Source organism: Rhopalosiphum maidis, chromosome 2 (genome assembly GCF_003676215.2).
Source record: "Rhopalosiphum maidis isolate BTI-1 chromosome 2, ASM367621v3, whole genome shotgun sequence".
Lineage (NCBI taxonomy): Eukaryota > Metazoa > Arthropoda > Insecta > Hemiptera > Aphididae > Rhopalosiphum > Rhopalosiphum maidis.
In genome coordinates, this window is record NC_040878.1 from 19,930,987 (window position 1) to 19,955,868 (window position 24,882).

Genomic DNA, 24,882 nt, shown 5'->3' on the forward strand with positions numbered 1-24,882 from the left:
ACGCATTTATGATTATAATTTTACTTAATCAACTCCAGCTGATGAGTTACCAATAATTAATACCATAGTTGCCAGTTTTATTTTTTGGCGCGGGCCTAAACTAACTTTAGTAGTTTTGTACATTACTAATATGTGAAGTATATGCCTAATGCCTGTAATAGACACATCCGCGCATAATATTCTCATCCGTTTGTGCGAAGAAAAACAAATTAAACTTTTTTTTGATAGTTGTTGCCTTGTTGGTAACTATATTGTTGAAAAAGGAACGAAATTAATGAATACCGCAATAGGATAATAATAATATTAATTTGTATACAGCAGCCAAATCGCCTGGATACTATTTGCGTATTACATATATAATACGTGTGTAATCTCACGTGTAAGCCCTGCATGTGTCGCCTGCAACACGAAAGATAAACGCGATGAGCGGACGACGGGCGGTGATTATTATGTCCATATATAATATTATAGTTTCCGTGATTATTATACGACCAATGCGACGATGATGATGATGATGACGTACGTCGACGACAACCATGACCATCCGAGAACAATAATAATAATAATAATAATAATAATATAATCGCAAACGAACGTCAATCGCTGAGGAATGTTATATACTCGTAATGGTATAGCGTGGCGTGAAAAACCGTAATAATAATTTAATATAATAATACGCGATAATGTCGTGCATTGCATATTATTCCTCGCTTAATACATACATTATAATATGAAACTCATCACATCTCGTTGCACACACAAACTAAAGAACATTACGATAACAATATGTTTTATACGGTTAATATATTACAGTCTGACTGGAATAAATCAAAGTCGAAAGGCTTGGGAAAAAGGTCAAGTTATCCGAAAATTCGAGTAATCCAAAAATCTTTAAAAATTGTAATTATGTTTATGTAATATGTATTTATACATATTATAGTAGGTTCTAGCGTCTATGTATAATTGTTATAAAAAAAGTATTAATTTTTGTTTGGCGATTTTTGTTGATCGCGACATTCGCAGTGAATCGTTCAATGTTGATGAAATATGTATATTGTATATGTATATGTATCGCTATCTCTAAGATTCTATATAATATATCGATGCTTTTCATTCAATTATTCAGCATTAGATTTACGTGTAATTTATATTATCAATATGTCGGATTTATCAAAGCCCATCTTGAATGTATAACATATGAAGTTTTTGATGTCAATAAGTGATTAACGATTAAGTTTAAGTTGAACGACCAATAAGCTAATAGACATTTAACTAACAGATATAGGTATATTATGAATTATATATGTATTTTGAATTAACTAGGTATCTCTAAGTTTCATATGTCAACATTTGTTTCGGTCCTTTGAGATACCGAGGTTATATCCACTGTATATTTATACATATATATGTTTGATGTATATTTTAAATCAATATATTGTATTTACTAGCTGTATTACCAGCTTTGCCCGAGTCTGACTAATTTTTTTTTGTCCCGAGTACACAATTCATGTACCTGTAGACAGTACGGTGCGAGGTTTCAAAGTTTCATCTCTAGTATACGGTCATTCTTATTCCTGTTTAATTTTCGTTGTGTTTTTCGTAATTGTAATCAATATTACATGAACTCGTAATTCGTAATGTTAAAAATATAAAAAACTAAATAATGTATAAAGTTGTACGACAACATTAATCATATCAGAAATCCGTCGCGTGAGCCGACCGCGACGGCGGCACGTCTGCAGTCGCGTCGCGTTTCTCGCGGGATTTCCTCGCACCACGCGTACGCGCTTTCCTGCTTGCCGCACCGCCCATCCGTCGACACCCGCGGCCGCACAACTTAACGGCGGCGTCTAACTCCCCTCCGCCCACCTACCCCACCCGCCGCGTCGACACCACTCGACGTCGGGCCTGTGTCGTCGCGCATGCGCTACCGTCCGCTGGCCACGATGACGACTACGGCATTAAAAAAAATCCCACCGAAACGCCGCGGCGCGCAAACACGCGCGCGCACACATACACCGTCGGCGCTTCGGTTCATCGGCGGCGACGGTTGCGATGCTGTTACAGTGCGCGCGCGAGATCTCCCGTCGACGACGACGACTGCCACCGCCGCCGTTCTTCCGTCCCCCGCCACGACAAGATCGCGCGACCGACGCGCAATATCCGTCGCCGTGTTTTCCGATAGAACCCCAAAACGGACCTCCGCCGCCGGGTTTTCGGCGCTAACGACAGAAACGCCAACATCACATTTATACTATTATTGTAGGAAGCCATAAGTCTGTTCGTAAGTAATGATATAATATTGTATAATATATAATTTATGTTTTATCAGAATGTATCATTACATACAATACACGAGGTTTCACGCGCATTCATAATACAATGATACTTAATGATAATAAAAATTATAATACAATGTATTCCACGTGACCACACGTTCACCACGAGGGTTCGCGTACACGTCAGCTGTTTGGGCGCGCGCGCGCTTACCGTCGACAACGGTGAATAATGAAATCATATTAACGACGATATGATAACACCACCACCACCTCAACAACAACAACACGCAGTAATATAATATTATAAATAAAAAAAAAAATTGCTTATCGGCCATGACGTGACGTGCGTACTGCGCGACGCGACGTGTCGCGTTATTGTCGTTCCGGTTGGCGAGCCGCAGTGCGTCTGTTCAAAACGACGAAAAAAAAATATCCGTCGGACCGGGAACGGGGGAAAATCGAACGCCGGGCGGCTGCGCGGACTCCCTTCGTCGAGGAACGTCTGGTTCCGAGTTTCATTCATGAAAACAACGTTACCAGACGTCACTACATACGACGCGGAACCAAAAACCAGAAATACCTACACTGGTGTGGCGGTATAATAAATACAATACGTCCGCCGCACATACTACGCCGTAGTATTACATTACAATATTATAGCTGCCGCGCCGCCGTAAACGAGAGCTGTTGAGTCATCCCCAAAGGGCGCGTTTCCCACGTGGTTGCCGCCGTCACCGGTATTGCGGCGCTGAGCGGTGCCGCCGACGCGCAATAAAGTCTCGACCAGTACGCATCCGAACGCAGTAAGCGACCGAGGCGCGCAGTGATTTTTCTCGTCCGACCGGCGACAATTATTGTTATCCATTCAATTTTTTTAATAACTAAACGACATTTACTACGGCGACGACAACAATGACGATTTCGCATTATTCATAACTCTGTCTGTATAATTCGAACGGTCAAAGTCGAACTTTTCCGTCCTATCGTCATTGCCTCTGCTGCAAGACAACGCAAACGAATTCGCTCATCTCGTTTATTATGTTTTATAATATTAAATCATATTCAGTGAGTATATTATTCAACGTAATATGTCTCCACGAATCATCCTTATCGTCCGATAGATATCCTATCCTTGCACACACGCACCAACGAAAACGGTTACCTATGGGAGATGGAACAGTATTCGGGAAACTCGATGACACCATTTCTGATTTTAAAAAAAATCAAGGGGGGGATGCCAAAAGTTTTTAACAACCTATATAACTGAAAAATCTTGGTGTCACAAACAAGTTTATACTTAGTGAATATTTACAGACATTAATTAAATTAGTAATTACAATTATACAATTATAATATTGTATACTAAATAAAAAACAATTTGTGCATATAACATTGATAATAATATAGCCTCTCCATCCTTGGGGTGTAAAGTGATAACTGAATATCATACGTCTCGTTTTAAAGGGCTTAGGTATATTTTTTAAGTAGTGTCCTTCACATAACATAAGCTACAGTAAGATATTATACAAGTAAATTGCTAATCCTTTGATCATCCATATACAACTGTTAACCTTGAATTCTTTTTAACAAAATAATAATTACCCATATTGATTGAAATATAAACCGGAACCACAATTATCTAGTCTTGTAGCGTTAAGTTCTGTATCTATATCAATTTTAATGTTATTTTACATCCATCCGCGTGTGACTTTATTTGACTATAGATTAGGACGGTTAGATTACCTAATATATCTAATTAGTATTTACATATTAACGCGAGTCGTAATGACCCATAATTAACCCGAGGCAATGGTTAGCTGTTCACTAGAATGAATCCACACTATATTACATATATATATAAATGCATATCCTACCATCCCCAAATTTGAATCCTGGAAAAAGTTCTACCCAACATATTGTTTACGATACCGTGGACTTACTTTATTAGTAGTTAGTAGTGTTAGTACCTACTGTTATTTTTTCTATAAAAACAGAATTTTTGTTAACCATTCCTCGATTCAAATACTTTTTTATATCTTAATTAATGGCGACACTCAATAATAATTAATACGTGACTTTTATCAAAAAGTCAGTTGTCACATTATGATTTACTTTTTTATACTTGATTTCATTTCTTAAAGATTGCGATAGTTATTTTATTTTTGTGTTAATACCTGTCTCCTATGGTTTACAAGTGCTACTTATTTACAATCATGTTTTTTTTTATATATTTTACAGTATAAAATTTGTTATTTAAAAAAAAAAAAAAAGATTTGTTGTACCTATTCCTAAAAATATTGGTTATCACTGTTATTAATCTTCTTTAAAATCCTGTTCTTTATTGCCGAATAGAGAGGACTTTATAAACATACGTTTGTCCTTTATAAAGTCCTTGTTTTGATCTTATTAGTTGTACATAATATATGTATATCAACTTGTCTATAGCAAGATAAAAATTCTATATCGAATTAAAAAAACACGAGTCAAGTAAACAGTTTGTAACTTTTACGATAAGTTTGACATCTCTTTTTAAAATATATAATAAATGGGTAGCTATAGGTAATATATTACCTTTACATATTATTTTGACTTTTTAGAACTAAAAATTTATTAGCAATCATAATGTTGATTGTTGATGACAGTTTTCGTAGTAAAATTTTATAATTTAATGTCGGATTCAAATAAAATTTAAAACAATAATGCCTCGAATAATGCGTAGTCATGACGAACTATATAATATAAAAATACTTGATCTATTTTTTAAAACTTAATAGTTCTATATAAAATATAAAAGTAGAACATACTATTTTTTAGTTCGTAGTAATCTTTTACGATTCGTTCCATTGAATTTTATTAGTACATCGGGCAAACAGATAGTCTTTATACAGTTTGTCGTCTGATACTGAAGTGCGTGGTGTATTTATTATATAATATGTATAGTATACAGCTAAGTGACTTTTTTTTATATATATTTTGCATAAATCTTTATTTCTAGCCTTGAGTATTGGAGAACGTTAAATTGATTATACTTCTAAACGGGTTGAAATTTTACAAATCAATTTTTTAGTAATGGAAATCTGCAAATCTCTATAGTTATAAGTTTATGACAACAGCAAAAATTATCTACATTAAATATTCACAAATTTAAATTTAAATAAAAAGTCTTCTAGAATGTTTATTATCATTGATACGATGTCAAATTCGCGTTGGTTCGTTAGTCAAAATTATATTTTTTTAATTTAATCGACATTTATTATGATCAAAAGAAACGCATACTGGTTCATATTTATTTAAAAAAAAAACTGTAAACATGATTTTAACAATGCGCTAGTTCGTTTAAATTTCTCATCGATTGTTAAATTTAGTATTATTAATACTAAATTAATATTATTAGTATTATATTAATCATTAATGGTAAGAGTCAAATTTGCTGTGTAAACCTGCAAGGTCGTCATCGAAATGTATTTCTAGATAAAAATTAAAAAACTTCCTTATTATATTTTATGTTACTTCACTAATTACTTTGGACACTCGTTTATTAAATACATTCTTTATTGCGTATATCACATTTCTTTATCGCACAGTAATAATAATACGCAAACTAATCATAGTAGCATGAGCAATATACGAATAAAATAAACATTAGTCGTAATTTTTTTCGTGTATCGTTTTCGCCTGGACGTTAATTAATAATTTATTTACTCTCGACAATTTAAAAATGAAATATATATTATATTATAACTTCGTGGTTTTTATGTTACCCAATAATAATAATACCTATTGATATTTACATATTTCATATACTCATATTATATATTACTACAGTCTATAAGTGCCTAAACTTTTTGTATAGTTTATGTTAGTATAACTACTATGGAAACATTTAGTCGAAAAAAGTTTTCATTTCAGTGAGTCATATTATTCGTATTCAGTCTATTATTAAAACAGTAAAAATAATTGATTATAATTTACTGTTGTTTATGTTGTTACTATTATTATTTATTTAATGCGAAGAAAAATATTACTTATATTAAAACACGCCGTTCGCATGCGATTCAATAAACCGTGTTAAAAATTGTATTATAACGTAACGGCTTTATGGCTAATATGAGTTAAGACTTGAAACGAAATACATTTTGTACATTTGTTTCAAACCTTATTGTGTTTTATTCTGCTCGGATTGCGACAAAAACGCGTTTAATATATTACATTGACCATGACTGCAGCTCCCATAAAAATGTCTTTTTTAAGTTTTAACGTATTTACGCCTTTGACCGTCGCTAATGCTTGTACCATATAATTACATAATATTACAGTCACTGTATATAATAAAATAATATAATATGTAGTATACTATACTATACTAGTATGCCTATACAATAAATCATCAAGATTTTTTTCGATTGCCAACGGATTTTCGACTGAGGTCTATGATATATAATTATTATTATAGTACAGTGAGGGTAATTTTTATAAATGTCATTCGACGTTGGCGGGGCTTATCCATTCAAAATCGACGCGTCGTAATTTATAGACTTTGAGATTCTTGCAACAGGTTTTAATAATTTTTCGTTCAGCTATTACATGGTCATTATTAAGATTAACGTTAATATAAAGTAAGGATTTACTACAAAAACCCGACAAGTCAATTTTTAAAACTTTTTAGGAAGATCAATAAACGCTTATGGTTACACATTTTTTTTGTAAATTATATTTATCTTCCAATTTTTCTAATTCTATAAAAGATACTGGGGACATATTATGTACATTGTCATTGTTGGTTCGTCTAATACGTATGTTGTTTATACATTTCAAAAAAAAATGTAAGAACTTGATACCTTATCTAGTTTTTTCTTCACAACTATATTTTTTTATTTTTCACGAAAAAATGTATTAAATTATTATAAATAAAGCAAAACAATATTTAACCAAGTTGTAAAATATAATATACATAGGTCCCATAAAATTATAATTTCTTGTTTTATGTTGAAATGTGATCATTCTTTTCATAAAAAAATTACTAAATTTTGGACTTGTTTGATTCTTGTATCAAAAAAAAAAAAAAAGGAGAAAACCAGAAAGGCAAACCTTTTAACTATAATAATAATTAATATTATCGTGTACATATAATATAATAAACTATGTATTAAGTAAGTCGCGCAAGTGTGCGTATGAACTCGCGTTATAAAGGTTGTCGTCAAAGGATTTATAATATAGTTTATGTATAATTAATAGTTATTATTAACGCAACAATTACGTATATAATGTCTATGATATGTATTGCGCAATTCCGATGGCGGAACTCGCTGCAAAGTCACAAACGCTGAAACCCCATAATATATTTTCTACAATATATATAATAATATTATCATTGTCGTTCTATGTGTAAGTCTTCCATCGATAACGATATAATATATAATAAATTATTAATCGATATTGGTGCGCTCTTGCGTATATCATTCCTTTATGAGTTTCCCAACCTTGCAATTCAAAGTGCGGTATAAAAATAAAAAAGTAATACCCCACACACGCGTCTTCTCGTAATTTTTTTATCGTATCTATATAATATGGTATCTAGTATATACTATTTTAATAGTTTTAAGCTCTTATGTATTCACCTCGAAAAAACTACGTCACAATATGAAGTACCACGAATAGGTACTGCCGCGATATTGACTTTATTGTTGTTGTTGTTGTTGTTGTTGTTGTTGTTGTTGTTGTAACTGTCATTTACTAGTTTACTACATTATTACGATGTGTGCGTGTGGATAGTAATACATAACCTAATATACTCACATAAACGCACAATCTAATCTCTGTAGAACTTTATTATTAGTAGTAGTGTTTTTATATTTGTATGGATGATAGGAATATTTCATTGTCGACCGCCAGTGGTGAGGTATACGTGCAATATACATAATATTATACATCATGCACGTAGGTGTGATCGATAAGTATCATTATTTACTAACACTAATTATTATATTAATTAATATATATTTACATACGAAAAACTGTAAGAGCGCCTTCGCCATTGAGGACCGCGACTAAGGCATAAGACTATATGCAACGATATTGCGTCGCACGTCTCGTTTTGGCGCAAAATATATCCACGCGCGTCGTTTCCTCATTCATTTATAAATTTTTCTTTCGTCGAAGGGCGGTCGTGGCACTGACAGAACTGGTCTCTCTCCCTTCCGTCAGCAACCCTTTCCGACCGTTACCAACACCTGCTTTATAAAACACAGTCTCTTGTGCAGGCACATCCGTTCAAGAAACGTTGTTCTAGATGACTTAAAATGTGTATACGTCATATAAATATTGTTATGATCCTTATTTAGTTATCCTTTCTCGCTTCATATATCTCACTTTGCCACATCACGGACTTACAAACTACGATGATCAGATGCATTTTTTATAGGTATTATAAAAAAAAAAAACGTTTACAGTGAACATTTTTGTTAAACAACACATGGTAAATAATTATGAATATCTGATCATCGGAAACATATATTATATTGATGACCTTTTTATTTGCGACGAAGATGATATGCAATTAATATATTTGGGTAGTTACTATATCAGGATGCTCTCAACATTTCGATCAAGTCTTTTCGCGATCGCTTCTGCAGAGGCAGCGCGTTTAAAATATTCTTTGGATCCTCCCCGAATTTAATCCCATCACTCTGAACACGTCTTGATCTTCGCCCCTTCCACCTATGTAAGAGCTGGTTCTATAATTAATATGAGAACGGCGTATAGCTTATACCACGGGGATTTGATCGATTCCGTCGTACTCAACGAAATGCACAGTATATGATGTCACGTCGAACAAATGAAATATATAATTCAACGTAGGTACCAATATAATATACTTTTATTGCGTTCTCGTAAAACAAGAGTTACGAGGCAGTAATGTTGGTCTTGCAGCATTTCCGGCGATCGATCTGTGCAGTATACACTATACTATAATATACATAATAATAATAGCCGAGTGCGGTGTGGAACGCGTGCCATCGCGTCGGGCACATCGGAAACGCACGTCATGAACACTACTGTTGTTATATTATTCAGTAGGAATAGCGTGTAATATTATAATGTTATACAGTGCGCCCGAGAGACTTATGATGAAAACAACAACAACGACGACGTCGTTAGAAAAACAATGCAGTACAATAAACCTAATGTAATATTATATTTAGTATTCAACGACAATTAAATTAAATTAACCGACGCTTTAAATGCGAGTTTCGAGGTATCGACGAATAAAAAAAAAGTTTTCCATAGACCAACCGCGTCTTAATTATTCTAATCTATACTCGATAGTAATCTAACCTGTATATATCTTGTAAATTTTAATATCATATATTATTATTGATGCAGTTATTATTATCACGTTTACGTGACCCGGTGAGGATTAACCAATTCACTTCCGACGCGTCTTCAAAACGGTGTAAATCTTCTGACCCGCGGTACCTATGGATACCTGTTAAAAACTGTATGATTTTCTCGTTTCTCTGCGATTTTAAACGTAGCGTATACCACTAACGATATCATATAATAATAATATTATAGCGTCGTTAAAATACCCAAACCGCCGTCGTCGCCTCGCCCGCCACGCTATATGTATAGCTATCGTGACCGCAAATTCGTTTAGATTTAGACAGACGGCGGCGAATACTGTTATATTCGGTGTCCGTGCAGCCTCCTCTTAAGTGTGCCGCTCCGAAAGTACCGTCGATCGTGCATCTATGTTCATGTAACATAATATCACCGTGCACACGTGTTTTAACGAGGTGTACCGTTTTAAAGACTTATTTATATTTTAATATCGTACCGATGCCCTTTCGCCGTCTTTATTATATGATATTTTCTATCAACCTTTATATATATACATATTACTTTTTTTTTTTTTTTTGGTAGATGCATAAACCTAAAAAGTTTACTGTGGTGCAACAAACGAACTACTTGTATTGTTTAAAAAATGAAACATCGATTAAAAAAAAACTACAAATAATAAATTGTAAAACTCATCGACTTAATCGGCGTATGTGTGTCTAAACATATGTATTTTTTAAAACGTCGCCAAGTGATAATAATTTTCTTGAACGTTTGTGTGGGCGCCCTCGACGATTGCAACTCAGTACACCTCATTACAGTAACAACAATTGTCGAAATGATACAACGTTCTAAACAAAAATTCGTGAAATTTATATTTTACAATTGTATGCCTACCTACGTTTGAGCAGTGTATCGTGGTATTAAAAAAAACTAATTCTGCAAATGTTAATGTAAAATAATACAAATATTATACATGTGTATAGATAATATAAGCTAATCTCCTCATAGACCATTTTAATGTCTGTAGATAGTAAATGACTAAAATTGTCACATCGAATTTTCTAGATTTAAATTTATAATAATTAGTTGTCGATATCAGTTGTACTTTGTGAATTTACATATTTTTTGTTTATTTTATAATTTGTTTTAGTTTTATTATGCAAAAATATGATTTCATTTTGACGCTTATTGTTCATCTTGCCATTTGCATAATTTTGCCTATCTTTACATATTACATTGAATCATTGTGTATTGAAATCAATGTTCATATCTGCTTTTTTAATATTTTTTTTTATTTTTGGTCACTATATATACTATACAGTATATAGTCATAAAAAAATATGTATTAGTATATTACAAATTAGGTTGCAGTGGTTAAAGGTATATACTTTCGCGATGTAACTACCTATTATCTATTTGCTTCTACATCTACTGGCTCTGATTATTTTTAGTTTTTTTGTTAACATTTAGTTAATGTTAATATTTATTATACCTGCTGTGCCTTTTGAGGTAGTCTCGTCAGTCCATCGATTTTTTACGCACTCGTATTTTGTCAGTTGTATTGCCACATTATATATATATATTCGTATGTTTCACAACATTACGGTAAAGAAGGTCAACTCAACGTACATAACTATGGCAGGCGCGCACTATATAGTTATATTAAACTATTTAAATCGTACGGAAGAGATCGGGAGTGGCATATTTTTTGTGCCGTTTTTACACGATTGACGATACACGCACACGCGCTTATATGACACACCCACCCCCTAGCGGTCCACCCAAACTTCTAATTGTTTTCCTATCCGCATCACATAGACATAAATGTATTTTATAAGTAATTTATAGTAATATAATGGTATGTCAATACATGAATAATATAGGATCAGAAATTTAATACCGAACAAGTGTAAATAAGCTATTAAGTACTAAATATTTGGCATTTACTTTAAAAAATTGTTTTTTGATGATGGAATGTTGGTGAAAGCTGTGAAAACGTTTCCACAACCCCCACACTATTTTTTGAATTGTTTTGTAAATAAATCCATGCAATTGATTTTGGCTTTTGTGGATACACATTTATATAAATATTTAAAGTTTCATTTAAAATATTTCCAAAAAACTCCATGGCGGGGGGAGGGGCTTGGGAACGTATACGTTGTGGTGCATGCAGCGAGAAAACGGTTCTGTGAATGCGCAAAACAATACTGCGTTTTGGCCCCATTGCCAAACAACGCAACAACGGTTCTTGCCAACGGTGTATTCACGAAATAATAATATTATAATGACAAACAATTTCGCGTACGTCTAATAAATTTCGCGTAGCAGCGGAATTCTTCATTTTAGTTATCATCATCATCATTATTATTGCAATTTTTGTCGTATGGAACGCCGCGTATACTTGTAGTAAACTTACCTGTAATATATTATTTTATACGCTCATTTTTTCGAGATTATTTTATTCATATTTTTTTTACATATATTTTACATCGCATAATATAATAACATAGCGTCATACCTTTATATTTTTGCATCCAATCCAAGTCTTGGCTTTGCTTATAAAACACATTATACCTTAATCCTTGTAAACGTCGTGTAACATAAAGTGTTCCATATAATATATAATACGATCGTCGATTTTGGCGCTGTCGTTACACACGCGTTGATAAATTGATTTGCGAGCTTTGGTGCGTTTTCACTTTGTTTATATAATATATTGTCCATATTATACAGTTTGCCGCGGCGAAAGCTCAAAATCGTCATCGTGTCGTTTTTCATATGTCTAAAGTTACCAGTATATCGTCGTTTGTTCTATAACGGAACTGTGATCGTAATTATTTATATTGTCACCCGTTAGTGTTTTAATCAAACAGACTAATCCAATTGGTGAACAAAAATTAATTGACCGCGAAATGAAGCATAAATGCTACGTCGTCAGAATCTCGTAATGTCAGTAAATGTGATGTGTACTTACATTTTGACCGTAAAATTAAACACGCGAATTTATAGGACCGCAATCTATCGGTATATTAATTAACCGTGAACATAATTTTCTCATAACTATATCGATTTCGCTAAAACGTTGTCTCTGCAATGGTAATAATAGGTGTGATTATTCGAGTGCGAAATTAACGGGGATTTCTCGCGATGGCAAGTTGCGAGGTTTACGCAATCAAAACGGAGAATCGGTACACACATTATATGTTATGTGTATATATATATATATATATAAGTCCACTGCGTCCTGCAAAGGACCATCTATACTCCTTCCATACATATATATTATGCTATATATAATTATATACTAATGTACGTATAAACATTATACTATTATTTAATATATAGCTAAGGTAGACAGACACCTAATACAGTAATACCTGCAGTGTATTGATTTAGTTTCGAGAGAACGTTGTTTACATCTCCGAATAAACCACCGAGCACCGCGTAGTCCATTTATAAATCGTCGTGCGTATTTCGAATGACAAGACAAAACGGATGTGTCATCGATTGCGATTAAGCCGCATGCGTCAACCGGTGTCGTCGTCGTTCGTTTGTGTAGAAATAATGACATATTATTATTCAGTAATTCAGTATTGTATTATAACGACAACGGTACGCGATACATGTAATTCGACGCCGTTTTTAAGATCAATTGTTGTATGTCCCACACAAAATTGTCCGTCTGTGCGAGTTTATCGATCACGATATCTATCTGATATCTGTATATTATTATACATTATTAATAATGTGATGAACGACCACAATGGCATAATGGTTTTTTGATGTCGGAGCTTCAAGTGCGCTATTCGTCTTTATGTGGAGTTATTACTTAGCCAAGTGTATGTACGGTAAATATCATAAATATGTATATCGTACAATATGTCAATATGCATAATGTTAATACATAAACAGAAAAATAAATCGGAGAACACTTGAAAAAATTGGCGTCCCTTGAAATAATTTAACTCAGCCTAACTTGTGGGTTAAAGCCAGTCCCCGCATGCCCAACTATCTTCGTGGAAATAATAATTATTATTGTATTATTGTAACTATTACAATACACGAGTATCGGCATATCGCTGGCGGTATAACACCTACTTGTGAATATTAAAATAAATATTTTTGAACGAGTCGTTAAATCTTATTACAAATAATTTTTAAACGTATTTTATTAATTTGTATATTTTTAAATTGTATTCCATAGCTCGCTCTTTCCAGCATAATAATAATAATTCATCATATTAATGCCTTATAGCTGGTTCAATACAATTCTACAACATAAAAATTATGTGTTAAAAATATTTTGTAAAAAAAAACACAGTGTACGTACTACCTTTAGCACCTTGTCCTCTAATTATAATGAAAATAATTTTAATAGAGGGTTCACAAAATATATTTATAATATAGGTGTTCAGTTTCAGCACTGCGCAGACGTGTTTTTAATTTGATTCGGTTATTTAAGATATTAATCGTCTTCGAACGAACGCAACAAAATTATAATATTATAATATTTGGAAAAAAAAGCAACATACTTGTTGACCATTGATCATTGTAACCAACGCACGATAACGTTATAATAATAATATTTAGTTGTTGTCTGCCGTCTCAGCGGTGATTTTGTACTATTACTGCTCAACTTTCTTAAGTATTATATGTTATTAATAATTTTACTAGAAGAAAATGGTGTTCTCGGTCGTCGTGAGTTCTCGAAAAAACCACGTGAAGTCGTCATGCGACGCACATATTATCGGTTCGGAATAGAGCGACAACGCCTGTAGTAGTATTGGTGTATTCAACAATAATTCGTTTCTCGGAACTCGTTAAAGTATATTTCGTGTCAACAATATTACGATATAATTTCTATGTGGTTATAGGTAGTAGGTATATGTTATAACATCTTATTTACTATACCTTCTTATTTCGTGTATCGACGATTACGGGAATAGTTTACGATGTCATGGTTTTAAGAGTATAGATTTTTAGATTTTTACATATTATAATAAATATACGAGTTTAAACTGGGTAGAAAGTGAGGACGATTATTTGTTAATTACAAAATGTATTCCTAACAATTAATTGTATATTTCATTACATTTTTTAGGAGCTTGAATAATATTTAGGTAGCCTCTTTATTATATTTCTAAATGATTTATTATTGTCTATAAAAAAATCATGGTTATTTATTTGCTCAAATGAAATTTATTTTTATAATACAAAAAAATTATAAAAATATGATTTAAATCGTTCAATAATTAGTTAGAATCATTGATGATAATTGCAGGTCTATTTTCATGGTTCGTATTCAACTGATAATCTTGGTCACTGATCCTCTCCTCAGTCTCCTTAATCATGATATTCGTATATATTTAAACGATTCAACCAAATCATCTTTAATTAACTATATCTATATATTCAAACCCTCTGTTCAACCCAAGAATAATATAAAATAATATACAGAACTTTTAAATACATATTAACAAAAACATTTAATATGAATTAATATTAGTGTTAACGACGAGGTATATTAATATTATTGTGATTTATGATGAAATTCGTACAATTGATCATCAAAAAAATATTTTTAAAACTCGTGACCTTTTATGAACCAATTTTGTCATTTTTCTGTATTAAGTTTCCAAAAATATTAAATGTTATCAATAATGTGCCTCCTTTTCTTTAATTTTTTTTTATGATTTTTGTTTGGAAAATTATTACAATAAATATCCACAAAAGACTATTTTCAAAAATATGAATAGTTGTATCTGATAATCATAATAAGGAATGCAAAAAAATAATAATTTCGACTATTTCGAGGAAAGCGAGAAAAATTTTTATTAAGGTTTTTGTCATTGATTTATACGAGTACCTGCATGAAAAATATGTAAACTTACAGATATTTTTAGCAAATGCTAATAATCACTGGTAATGAGTATAATATTATATTCCAAACATTTATAATAAATAGGTTCAACGTGAAACGCGGGAGATACAGCGCGGGAATTAACGGTCCGACTGAGTTGTTTCGTATTTCGGCGGTCGACTTACCGTTACCATATAATAATGATATTATAATAACGTATTATAGTATAGGTACTAGGTAGGTAGTACTAGCTATTTACAGATTGTTGACGTGTATCACGGAGTCCGTTAACTGTTAAGCAAACTTCTGTGAACAATATTTTTATTTTTAATCGTGTCATATTTTGTTGAAAAATGTCGCGCGAGCAATAATATAATTAGTCATAACTCATAATTCTATAGAGCGGCCGTGACGTTCGTCGGTGATGAGAAAATATATATATTTACGCCGATGACTGTGGTTTATTTTATTTAACGTAAAACACACGTTTTTATGTGTCGAAAAATGCTGTGACTTGATCGTAGCTATGATTTCTAAAAAGAGGGGGGATCGTTAAAAAACTATACAAATTATAATACTCAAAAAATAAATAGAATACCTTATAAAATTATAATACCTATTGTATTATTATTCTGTACAAGTTCATAACTTTAGTGACTTGTTGTCAACGTCGTAAATTTCTACTATACTATTTGCCACAAGTGATTATTAGATACAAGTAACACCTATACTATAACTCCATAGTCCATCCGGCATCCATACATCATTCGTGATCTGGACACTGAAAACAAATAAATATGTAACCCCACATGTTTAACAGATTATATATTATTAATTACATATCATATTATCATAATTCATAAAAACTGACAAACTATTAAAATATCTATATAAAAATATGGCGGATTGTGGGACCATGGGCTTTTTGGCCTTAATCGGCCAAACAGCTAATACAATAATAATCATTATGTAATTGTGAGTGTATTTATGAGTTGTCGCATACAAAATTAACTTGCACTATCATTAGTGTTGCGTTTAGGACCCTAAAAGCTGCATTAAGTATCCTTCATATATAGCTTGTGTACAATTACATCAATATGTATGCGTGATGAGTATATTATAATATGCTTACATGTGTATATATTATTATATGCGTACATGCGCATGGCCATATGCACTAATAAGCAAGTGAAAAGTTAGGGGTTGCACTTTCGTCTACAAGATTTTCACTTGTTTGTTTTATGTCAAATTGATTTTTTTTCTTGTCTTCAGTTTCACCAATTTAATATTTTTAATATTGGTATTAAGGTAAGGTGTATAATAATCGGCTATTGGTACATTTTTAAACACATACCTATTACTTATTAGCAATCTGACAATACTGTGATATACGTACGTAATCGTGTATTGATAGTGAATTTAATTGAATTATAGAAAAATTAGAAATAAAATAATTTAAAAAGAAGTTTGTAATATTTTGAAACAAAACGATGGTAGATAAAAAAAATAATGTTAACTATAATATAGAATGTTGTAAACATATAAAAACAAAAAAAATGCAACCGATTTAAAAAAAAATCGTTTTTTGGGGACACTCTGTATGCATATTTAATATCAAGGTTTGATTTTTTTAGTAAAATAATTAACTTAAATTTTAATGTATATTAAAATATGTGGTATTTGGAGAAAAATTATGTTGAACATAGATATTGAGATAAGTGCCAGGGATACAAATCAGTTGTATAGCCGGAGGTTTGATTACATTTTAGTGAGCAGCATTAAAACAGAGTTAAAATCTTCCTACACAAAATGAATCAATTCATAAAATCTATTACAAAAAAAGTAAAATAATAATTTTTTTTGTGGTGGAAAGGTTCAAAGGTGTACTTAAAATTTAAATCCCCAATCATCCTACCGTCCCACCTCAATTTACGCCAACATTCAAATATGAGTATGTAACTTTTTATTAGTTATCTAATTTTTATTCACGGTCTAACGATATAATATAATATTTTAAACATTGGGGCAAGGCTTCAATTATTTAGCACCCTTGAATTTAAACTATAATATGCATTTACGAGTACTGCGAAGCTGTTGATTGAAACTAGTCGCGTCCCACATATCCCGTAAAATAATAACGGCTTCGGCTCAGCCTCATCAAATCGTTTAATAATTGTGTGCACAGGCTACAGGGATAAATTCGATTATTTGCATACGACCGTTTGAACACGATGTCGCATCTGCACGATTGCGACGTTTATATTATTATTATCATATTACCAACGTCGTCGCCAGCATTGGATGCGATATCACCGGTACAGCAGCTGCTAATTGTAATAATTGTTGTCGATATTCGACGACGGCGAAAGGACGGAAATAAAACAATCATCATCGTCGTCGTCGTTGTAGTTTCGTTAGCCCTACTCTGCAAACAATATGTATATAATTATGATGTGATATGTTTATATTATAGACTATAATAAATAAAATATTAGACTAATGACTCGGTGTCTCAGTCCGATTAAAACCGGTCCTGGTCAACAGTTGTTGTTCGTCCACGGCTACGACGCGTCGTCATCAAAATACCAATGTCTTTTTTTTCGAAATGATAACCATATAATGTCATTACTCATTATAATGTACAATATATTATTATTTTTTGTCTTTGGAGTGTCTCTGCGCAGTGAAATCGTGGCGTCAATATTTCACGCGGGCAGATAAAAATATTATCATAATTTTTCAAAACTCGTTGTCGTTTCCGATGCTCTCAAATACGCAATGCACTATGCACTCTATAATATAATAATATTTAAACATTATTCGAATCGTGCACTATTAGTATTATATTATAAACATACAGCCGACAACCGTTGTCATCGTAGCCGCGAGTATTGATCAGTATTGTATAAGTTCGTGCACAATAAGTGCATAATAGTGTATAATATTTATTACTTAGGTACATCATTTACGGACGACCCAACAGTATTATACTCTTGATAAATCATTATTATATTATATGCGGAAAATCTTCCGTTTGTACATTAATAATAAATAATAATATATTAATCTGACCGAGTTACGTACTACATAATTGAATAACAATTAAGTTCTATTTCATTCCATACGAATGTACCACATATTAGTATGTGTTAAGTGCATTGTGCAGTGTATTAAATTATATTATATTCTCCGAGTGTATCGTCGTCTATGCCGTCTATGGTGTCTGAGAATATTATTGTTAGTTTTTGTTTAGTGCCTTATCATCGATCGATCTGCTTCACACCACCGCTGTGCCATGATTGGTTCCAAATTAGTCGATGCTTTAGACGCGGCTTTCGAAATATTAACCAATTCCTGGTAACAAATACTTGTATCCGAATAGTTTAGAATATTTTAACTCGAAAAAAATGTTGTTGCAATCGTCTAAACGCTCTTTCCACACCCCCTTCATCTTCAGTTAAGCTTAATTTGTCATAGCGATTTCAAGTTAAACCATTATTTCTGAAGAATCGTGGACGAAAAGTCCGGGGACAAAAACCCGGATTCAATTTTTATAGTCGGAAAATACAAAATATTTTATATAATAAAATTAATATTTATTATAAAAATAATATATATTATCCTATTATAGTAGTATAGTTAGGTACCTATAATAATGACAAATTTATATTTTCTTATTATAATAATTATGATATACTATTATTTTTTTTTAGTTTTAGTTTAGATTGACATGCTTATAAATAAAATAAAATGCATTGTTTGTTAAATGTATTTAATTACAAATAAATTTTAATATTGTTGTTCTAATATGTTGTAATAAGTTATATAATTATAACTGAAAATAAGAAAATAGAAATAAATATTAATTTTATAAAATATTTTGTATTTTCGGACTTTTGTCCGACACTAAAAATGTGCTCGGACTTTTTAACCGATTACCATTTCTGAAAAACATTATAATTATTTAAAATCTATAATTTTTTTAAAGTTTAAAAAAGTTCTTTCCATAAAAAGCTGCAGTCCTAGGAGTTTCCATATCTTTAAACTTAAACAATATGTATTTTTATTTCCGAATTCGATTTTCTAATACTAAGAGTATATCAATATCGCCTCTCTAGTGAATTTGTTTCCTCCGTCCGTTGTTCTACTATTTTTAACATAACATTACGAGCTGCATTTTGGTCGCCCGTACAAATATACTTAATATATATTACACGTCTAACACAGCTGTTGCATTTTATAGAAATAGCAATTATTTTAATAATTTTCTTAAAGTAATCTGCGTTGATCAATAATTATTATTCTGCGGATATTATTACACAATTATGTCGAATATCAAGAGTACTATATATATTTAGGAAACTTATAAATCTTTATCCCTGAAATGTATTCTACTAAATATATACTCATATATATACGGGAATATTTTACCATGATATATATTATGTTATTGGTTGACTAATGGTTATTACTTGCCATTTTACCTGTGTACATATTATAACAAATAAATTATAATAATTATATAATCGTAATTTTATTATTGATTCGCAGGGTACTACCAGCCAGCCGGGCCGCTGATCACCCACCACCTGGTGCCGCACCACGTGCACTTACACCACCCGTCGCACGTGAAGCAGTCGCTAGCCCCGCCGTTGGTGCCCACGCCACCGTCTTCGGCCGGCACCGCCGCACCTCCGCCTGCTGAGTCGTCCGACACCGAAGTGGTGCCGGTCAGATCGACTTCAGTACCAACACCGCCCGGTTACCGATACCAGCCGCAAGGCCCTTACCATCCGCCGCCACTTCCATCGTACTATCCGTCGCCACCCGCGTCGGCCAGTCTCCAGTATCCACCGCCCCCACCACCACAGGTGCCGGCCCACCACTACTTGCCGGAGCCACCCAACCCGTGTGTGTACCCCGGTGGCCCACACCACCAGCCCGGCTACTTCCACCACAGCCGAAGCTCTCCGTACCATCACATACCGTTCCACCACAGACGACCGCCGGCCGCACCGCCGTACCCACAGGCTGGTGGACCGCCCACGTACTATCACGAGTACTACGGGCCACCACCTCCCGGACAGCCGCCAGCGCCAACCGGTTCGCCCGCGGGGCAACAGCAAATGTTGGTAGCCATTACCAGGCCTGGCGGCGACCGGCCGGAACACCATCCGCCGCCACCGCAACAGCCGCAACAGCAGCCGCCGCCGCAGCAGCAACACCTGCAGCACCAACAGCACCTACAACACCTGCAGCAACAGCACCACCAGCAGCAATCCTTACCGCCGCCCGACGCTTACCCTGCGCCGCAGCCGCTCTATTACTCACCGTACGGTGCACCGCCCGGGCCGTCGTGCTACTCGACCGCTCCGCCCCGCGCCTACGTAGACCCGACATACCATTCTTGTCCGTGCCCAATGCAATCGTGTCCCAATCCAAAAAACGGACATACTGGCCCGCTTACTGGTGCAGTCAGTAAGGGGCCAAAACATCATTCGACAGTAGTTACACTCCCGCCTGTGGCATTGGCACTGCCACAGGAGCCTCCGCGGGCCCATGGCCCGCCGAGCCCTGCTAGGGGCAGCGCTGGTGTTCCCGGACCACCGCGTTCCGCAAGCTCAGGCAGCCCGTGCAAGCAAGTTCCTTGGTGCATGAGCCCGCTGAGCCCGGCCCGCGCATCCGTGCAACACCTGGCGCCCCAGTCACCGGCAATGTTGGCCGCAAAGAACCCCACTTCAGAGTGGAACACCATTAGCGAAGAAAAATGCGATACCACCGGTTTATTAGCCATCGGAAAAGTTCTCAGCCAGTCCGTGTTGGGCTTGGACCAGCCGATCGACCATCAACACGACGACGACGTCGTGGTACCGAAAGTCGAACCTATCGACGACGACCAACAACCGCAATCGTATTACACGCTCAAGGTGGACATGGCCAGCGAGGAGGAGGGCGATTCCGTGTCGGCGACCGATGACAATGACGATGGTCTTCATCAGACCATTGACTTGTCAACCAAGTCCCGGGAACGCCTGGAAGTGACAACTACTGTTTACTGCACACCCAATACACCCGTCAACAACAACAACATTACTATAAATAACAACAACAATGGTTATTACAACATAAATATTGACGGTGATAAAATAGTAATGAAGGGATCCGCGAAGAGGAAGAAACCCAATCCTATGCAAATAGTCTTAGCGAAAAAATCGAAAATCCAAGAAGAAAACGAAGACGTCAGCGGTAACGATTATGACAACGACGTGGTTGCCGTTGTCGTAGACGACGACGACGACGACGATGACAATGACAACGATGACTGTAAAGAAAACGTAGAAGAGCCGTCAATGAAGACGGCGATGACAACTATTGCGACTACACCACTGACTTCGGCTGAAGACGAACCGACGCCGGTAACTGTAGCTAACCTAACTGCAGCTATACGAAAGAACAGCATTAAATCGACAGAAGTCAAGTCCGAACAAGAGAAATTGGACGAGTGCATGACTGAAGAGATATTGCGGTCGGTGTTGACGGATGAAAGCGACGGCGATGACATGATCACCGAAGCTTTCGTCAAAAAAAAAGGCGTGACAAAGAAAACGAAAAAAGGCAGAAAAGACCGGAAGAATGGAGGGAACAAGAAAGAAATGACCGGTGAGTGATGATCATATTAATTGTATGATGTATAAGCCTAGGTCGAATTTTGGCCTAGATTCGGACCTAAGGGTGACAGATATTTTAAATTATTAATAATTTACATTTCTTTTGGGGTGGAATATTAGTGAGATCCTAAGGCAGATATTTGTGCTAAATCTAGCCTGTGTACAAAATGTATGTCATAAAGGGGGTAAGACAGGGTAGGTTGGACAGTGGACACCAACTCAATGGGTAGAATGATCGAGTATTAACTAGTATTTCAGTTAAAATATGACAGTAAATGCCTTTTTCTGGTTTTGGGTGAATGGGTGTAATATATTCTATTTGCCTCTGAATAATTTTGTAAGTCCCCACGCCACTTGTAATGTGTATTATATGATAGATACTTAATAATATACTATATAGTGATAGTGTATTGGATTGCGAGTGCGACGAATGAGTTTTTTACATTCTTACCTAACCTGGTTATTGTTGTTATATATCAGATGCGATGAAGAGAGAGCTGGAACAACGGATGCGCGAAGAATTCGCGCAGTTATCTCGGCTCAAGAATCAAGACTTAGCGCCCAGGTGGTCCAACGGTTGGATATGGCAGGGAAAACCTTTCAAGCGCCCCGTTTACCTAGAGGTATGTAACAAAATACACTTTATCTTGTGACTACGTTTATTTAAATTTATTGTGGTAACCGTAATACGTTTAAGGTAATAAAAAGGAAAAAGAAATTAGAATAAGGTTCCTAAAACCAAAACAGCTAGTAAAAAAAATATTTATTTTTATTTAGGTAAACATAAAATGAACGTAAGACAATTAAAATTTTTAAAAGACGTACTTATTATAATAATGCAATACACGTGTCATTGGAAATATGATTTAAAATAATATTAATAATATTATTTAACAAATTAAGTATTTTTCATAATATAACTTTGGGAGCCAAAAATAAAATCGTTAATCAGTAAAAGACAGCATATTAAGACTCAATTGCTATAAATAATAATAATTAATTTTGTTTCCCGTGACCTTTTTTTCCTACCTTCTATTTTACATTTTTACATACTATTGAGACGTAATACAAAAACATTAAGTGTGGTTATATAAAGACGGTTCAGTTGTATGTTGCACGTTTCGTTTACGTTTTAATATGGTCTATCACTAATCATAGAGTGAACTCACCAAATACCGAATACTCTTGGAGGATGAAATTTTACTCGCCATTCAGAATGTTTAGTCTATAATATTTTGTAGTTAGTTCCCCCCAAAAAGTTTTCTTTATGGAGGTTCTCGCTATTTAGAAGTACTCATTAGACTCGTTATAGGGAGGGAAGGTTTTGCTTTAGTATGTATGTAATGGAGGATTCCGAAAGTGGTGTATAATAATTAATAATATATTAATATGTAATCGTAATAATAACGACAATAGTACCTAATATTAATATTGTGTTGTTGTTATCGGTACACACAGAACGACGATACACCAGTGTTAAGGAAATGTTACCCATGCATGCGTCACATGCAAGGCGACACCATATACGCAAGGGACTGCGTGCTTCTCAAGTCGGGTTCTCGTAAAAACGACTTGCCGTTCATCGCCAAAATCGCCAACTTGTGGGAAGATCCCGTCAACGGTAAGTTTATATGCTCCATTATTATTATTATTATTATTATTATTATTATTGTTAGAAGAAGAATATATTAATTTGCCTGGAATATGGTGTAGTAGCCACCCGTAAGTACCTGACTCAACTTAATTGTAATAATATAATATTATTATAAAAATTACTCGTATTTAAATAGATTTTTTGTTTATATTATTATGATTTTTTGTTTTGTGTGTATGTAATAAATGTATTACTTATACAGTTATACTTAACCAAACTGACTGGTCGTGTCTATTTTTATTTTTTTACTTCATTTTATGCGTAGTGAGAATTTCTTTATTGTTTTTAGATTTTAAATTACCATAACACATTTATGTTATTTATGATCAATTTTAAATTCATATATTTTAATGTTTATTTCATCATATACATTTATAATTCAAAATTGAATTAAAAGCATTAATATTATTTTAATATTTGTCGCGTATAAAGGATTTCGCTCACTTTATAAATATATTAGTACGAATCACGTTAGACGAACACTGGCAGTCTTAAGTCTACTGAAATCTCCGTAAATGTACAATTATTTTAACCTAACCTTTGAGAAGAATGATGAATGTATTGATTTTTCAATGAAATGGGTTTTTTTATTTTAGTATTTGAAGACACTTTTTTTTCTAGCAATAAAAATGCTCTGATCATCAACTTTGAGGAAGTCGGGGAGACCACTGATAGTAAATCGGATATATAAGTTTATATACTTTCGTGATTCAGAAATAGAAATTTCTCAGTTTTTTTTTTTTTAATAAATATCACAATTTTTATTAATTTCTTATAGTAATCATAATTACCATAGTATATGACCATCTTGGCAGCGTCTCCGCTTAAAATCGTTCTTTATGGTATACAATGATTTATCATATTGAATTCAAATTTATCACCTTCATTACAATAATCTACTCAATGACCAAATACACTTAATGAACAGCGAAACAACGAAACAGTTACCTGCTTAACAGTTTCTTTATATTATACGTTACTGATAAAAGATAAAAGGGGTATATTATGGATATACTTAAAGTAATAAATGATTACAGTAGACAGTGTTAACTTATATAATACTACACCACGCGGCAATCG

At 33.8% G+C, this 24,882-nt stretch overlaps 1 protein-coding gene across 3 annotated transcripts in view; it reads left to right on the forward strand.

Annotated features, from left to right (window-relative positions):
* Positions 1 to 24,882, forward strand: part of LOC113554602 — a 113,040-nt gene that overhangs the window by 78,340 nt on the left and 9,818 nt on the right. For all 3 annotated transcript variants that reach the window (XM_026958516.1, XM_026958515.1, XM_026958517.1), the window contains 3 exons: positions 20,032 to 22,140; positions 22,629 to 22,771; positions 23,607 to 23,769. In XM_026958516.1, coding sequence (XP_026814317.1) covers positions 20,032 to 22,140; positions 22,629 to 22,771; positions 23,607 to 23,769 — 2,415 coding nt within the window. The remainder of the gene's footprint in view (positions 1 to 20,031; positions 22,141 to 22,628; positions 22,772 to 23,606; positions 23,770 to 24,882) is intronic.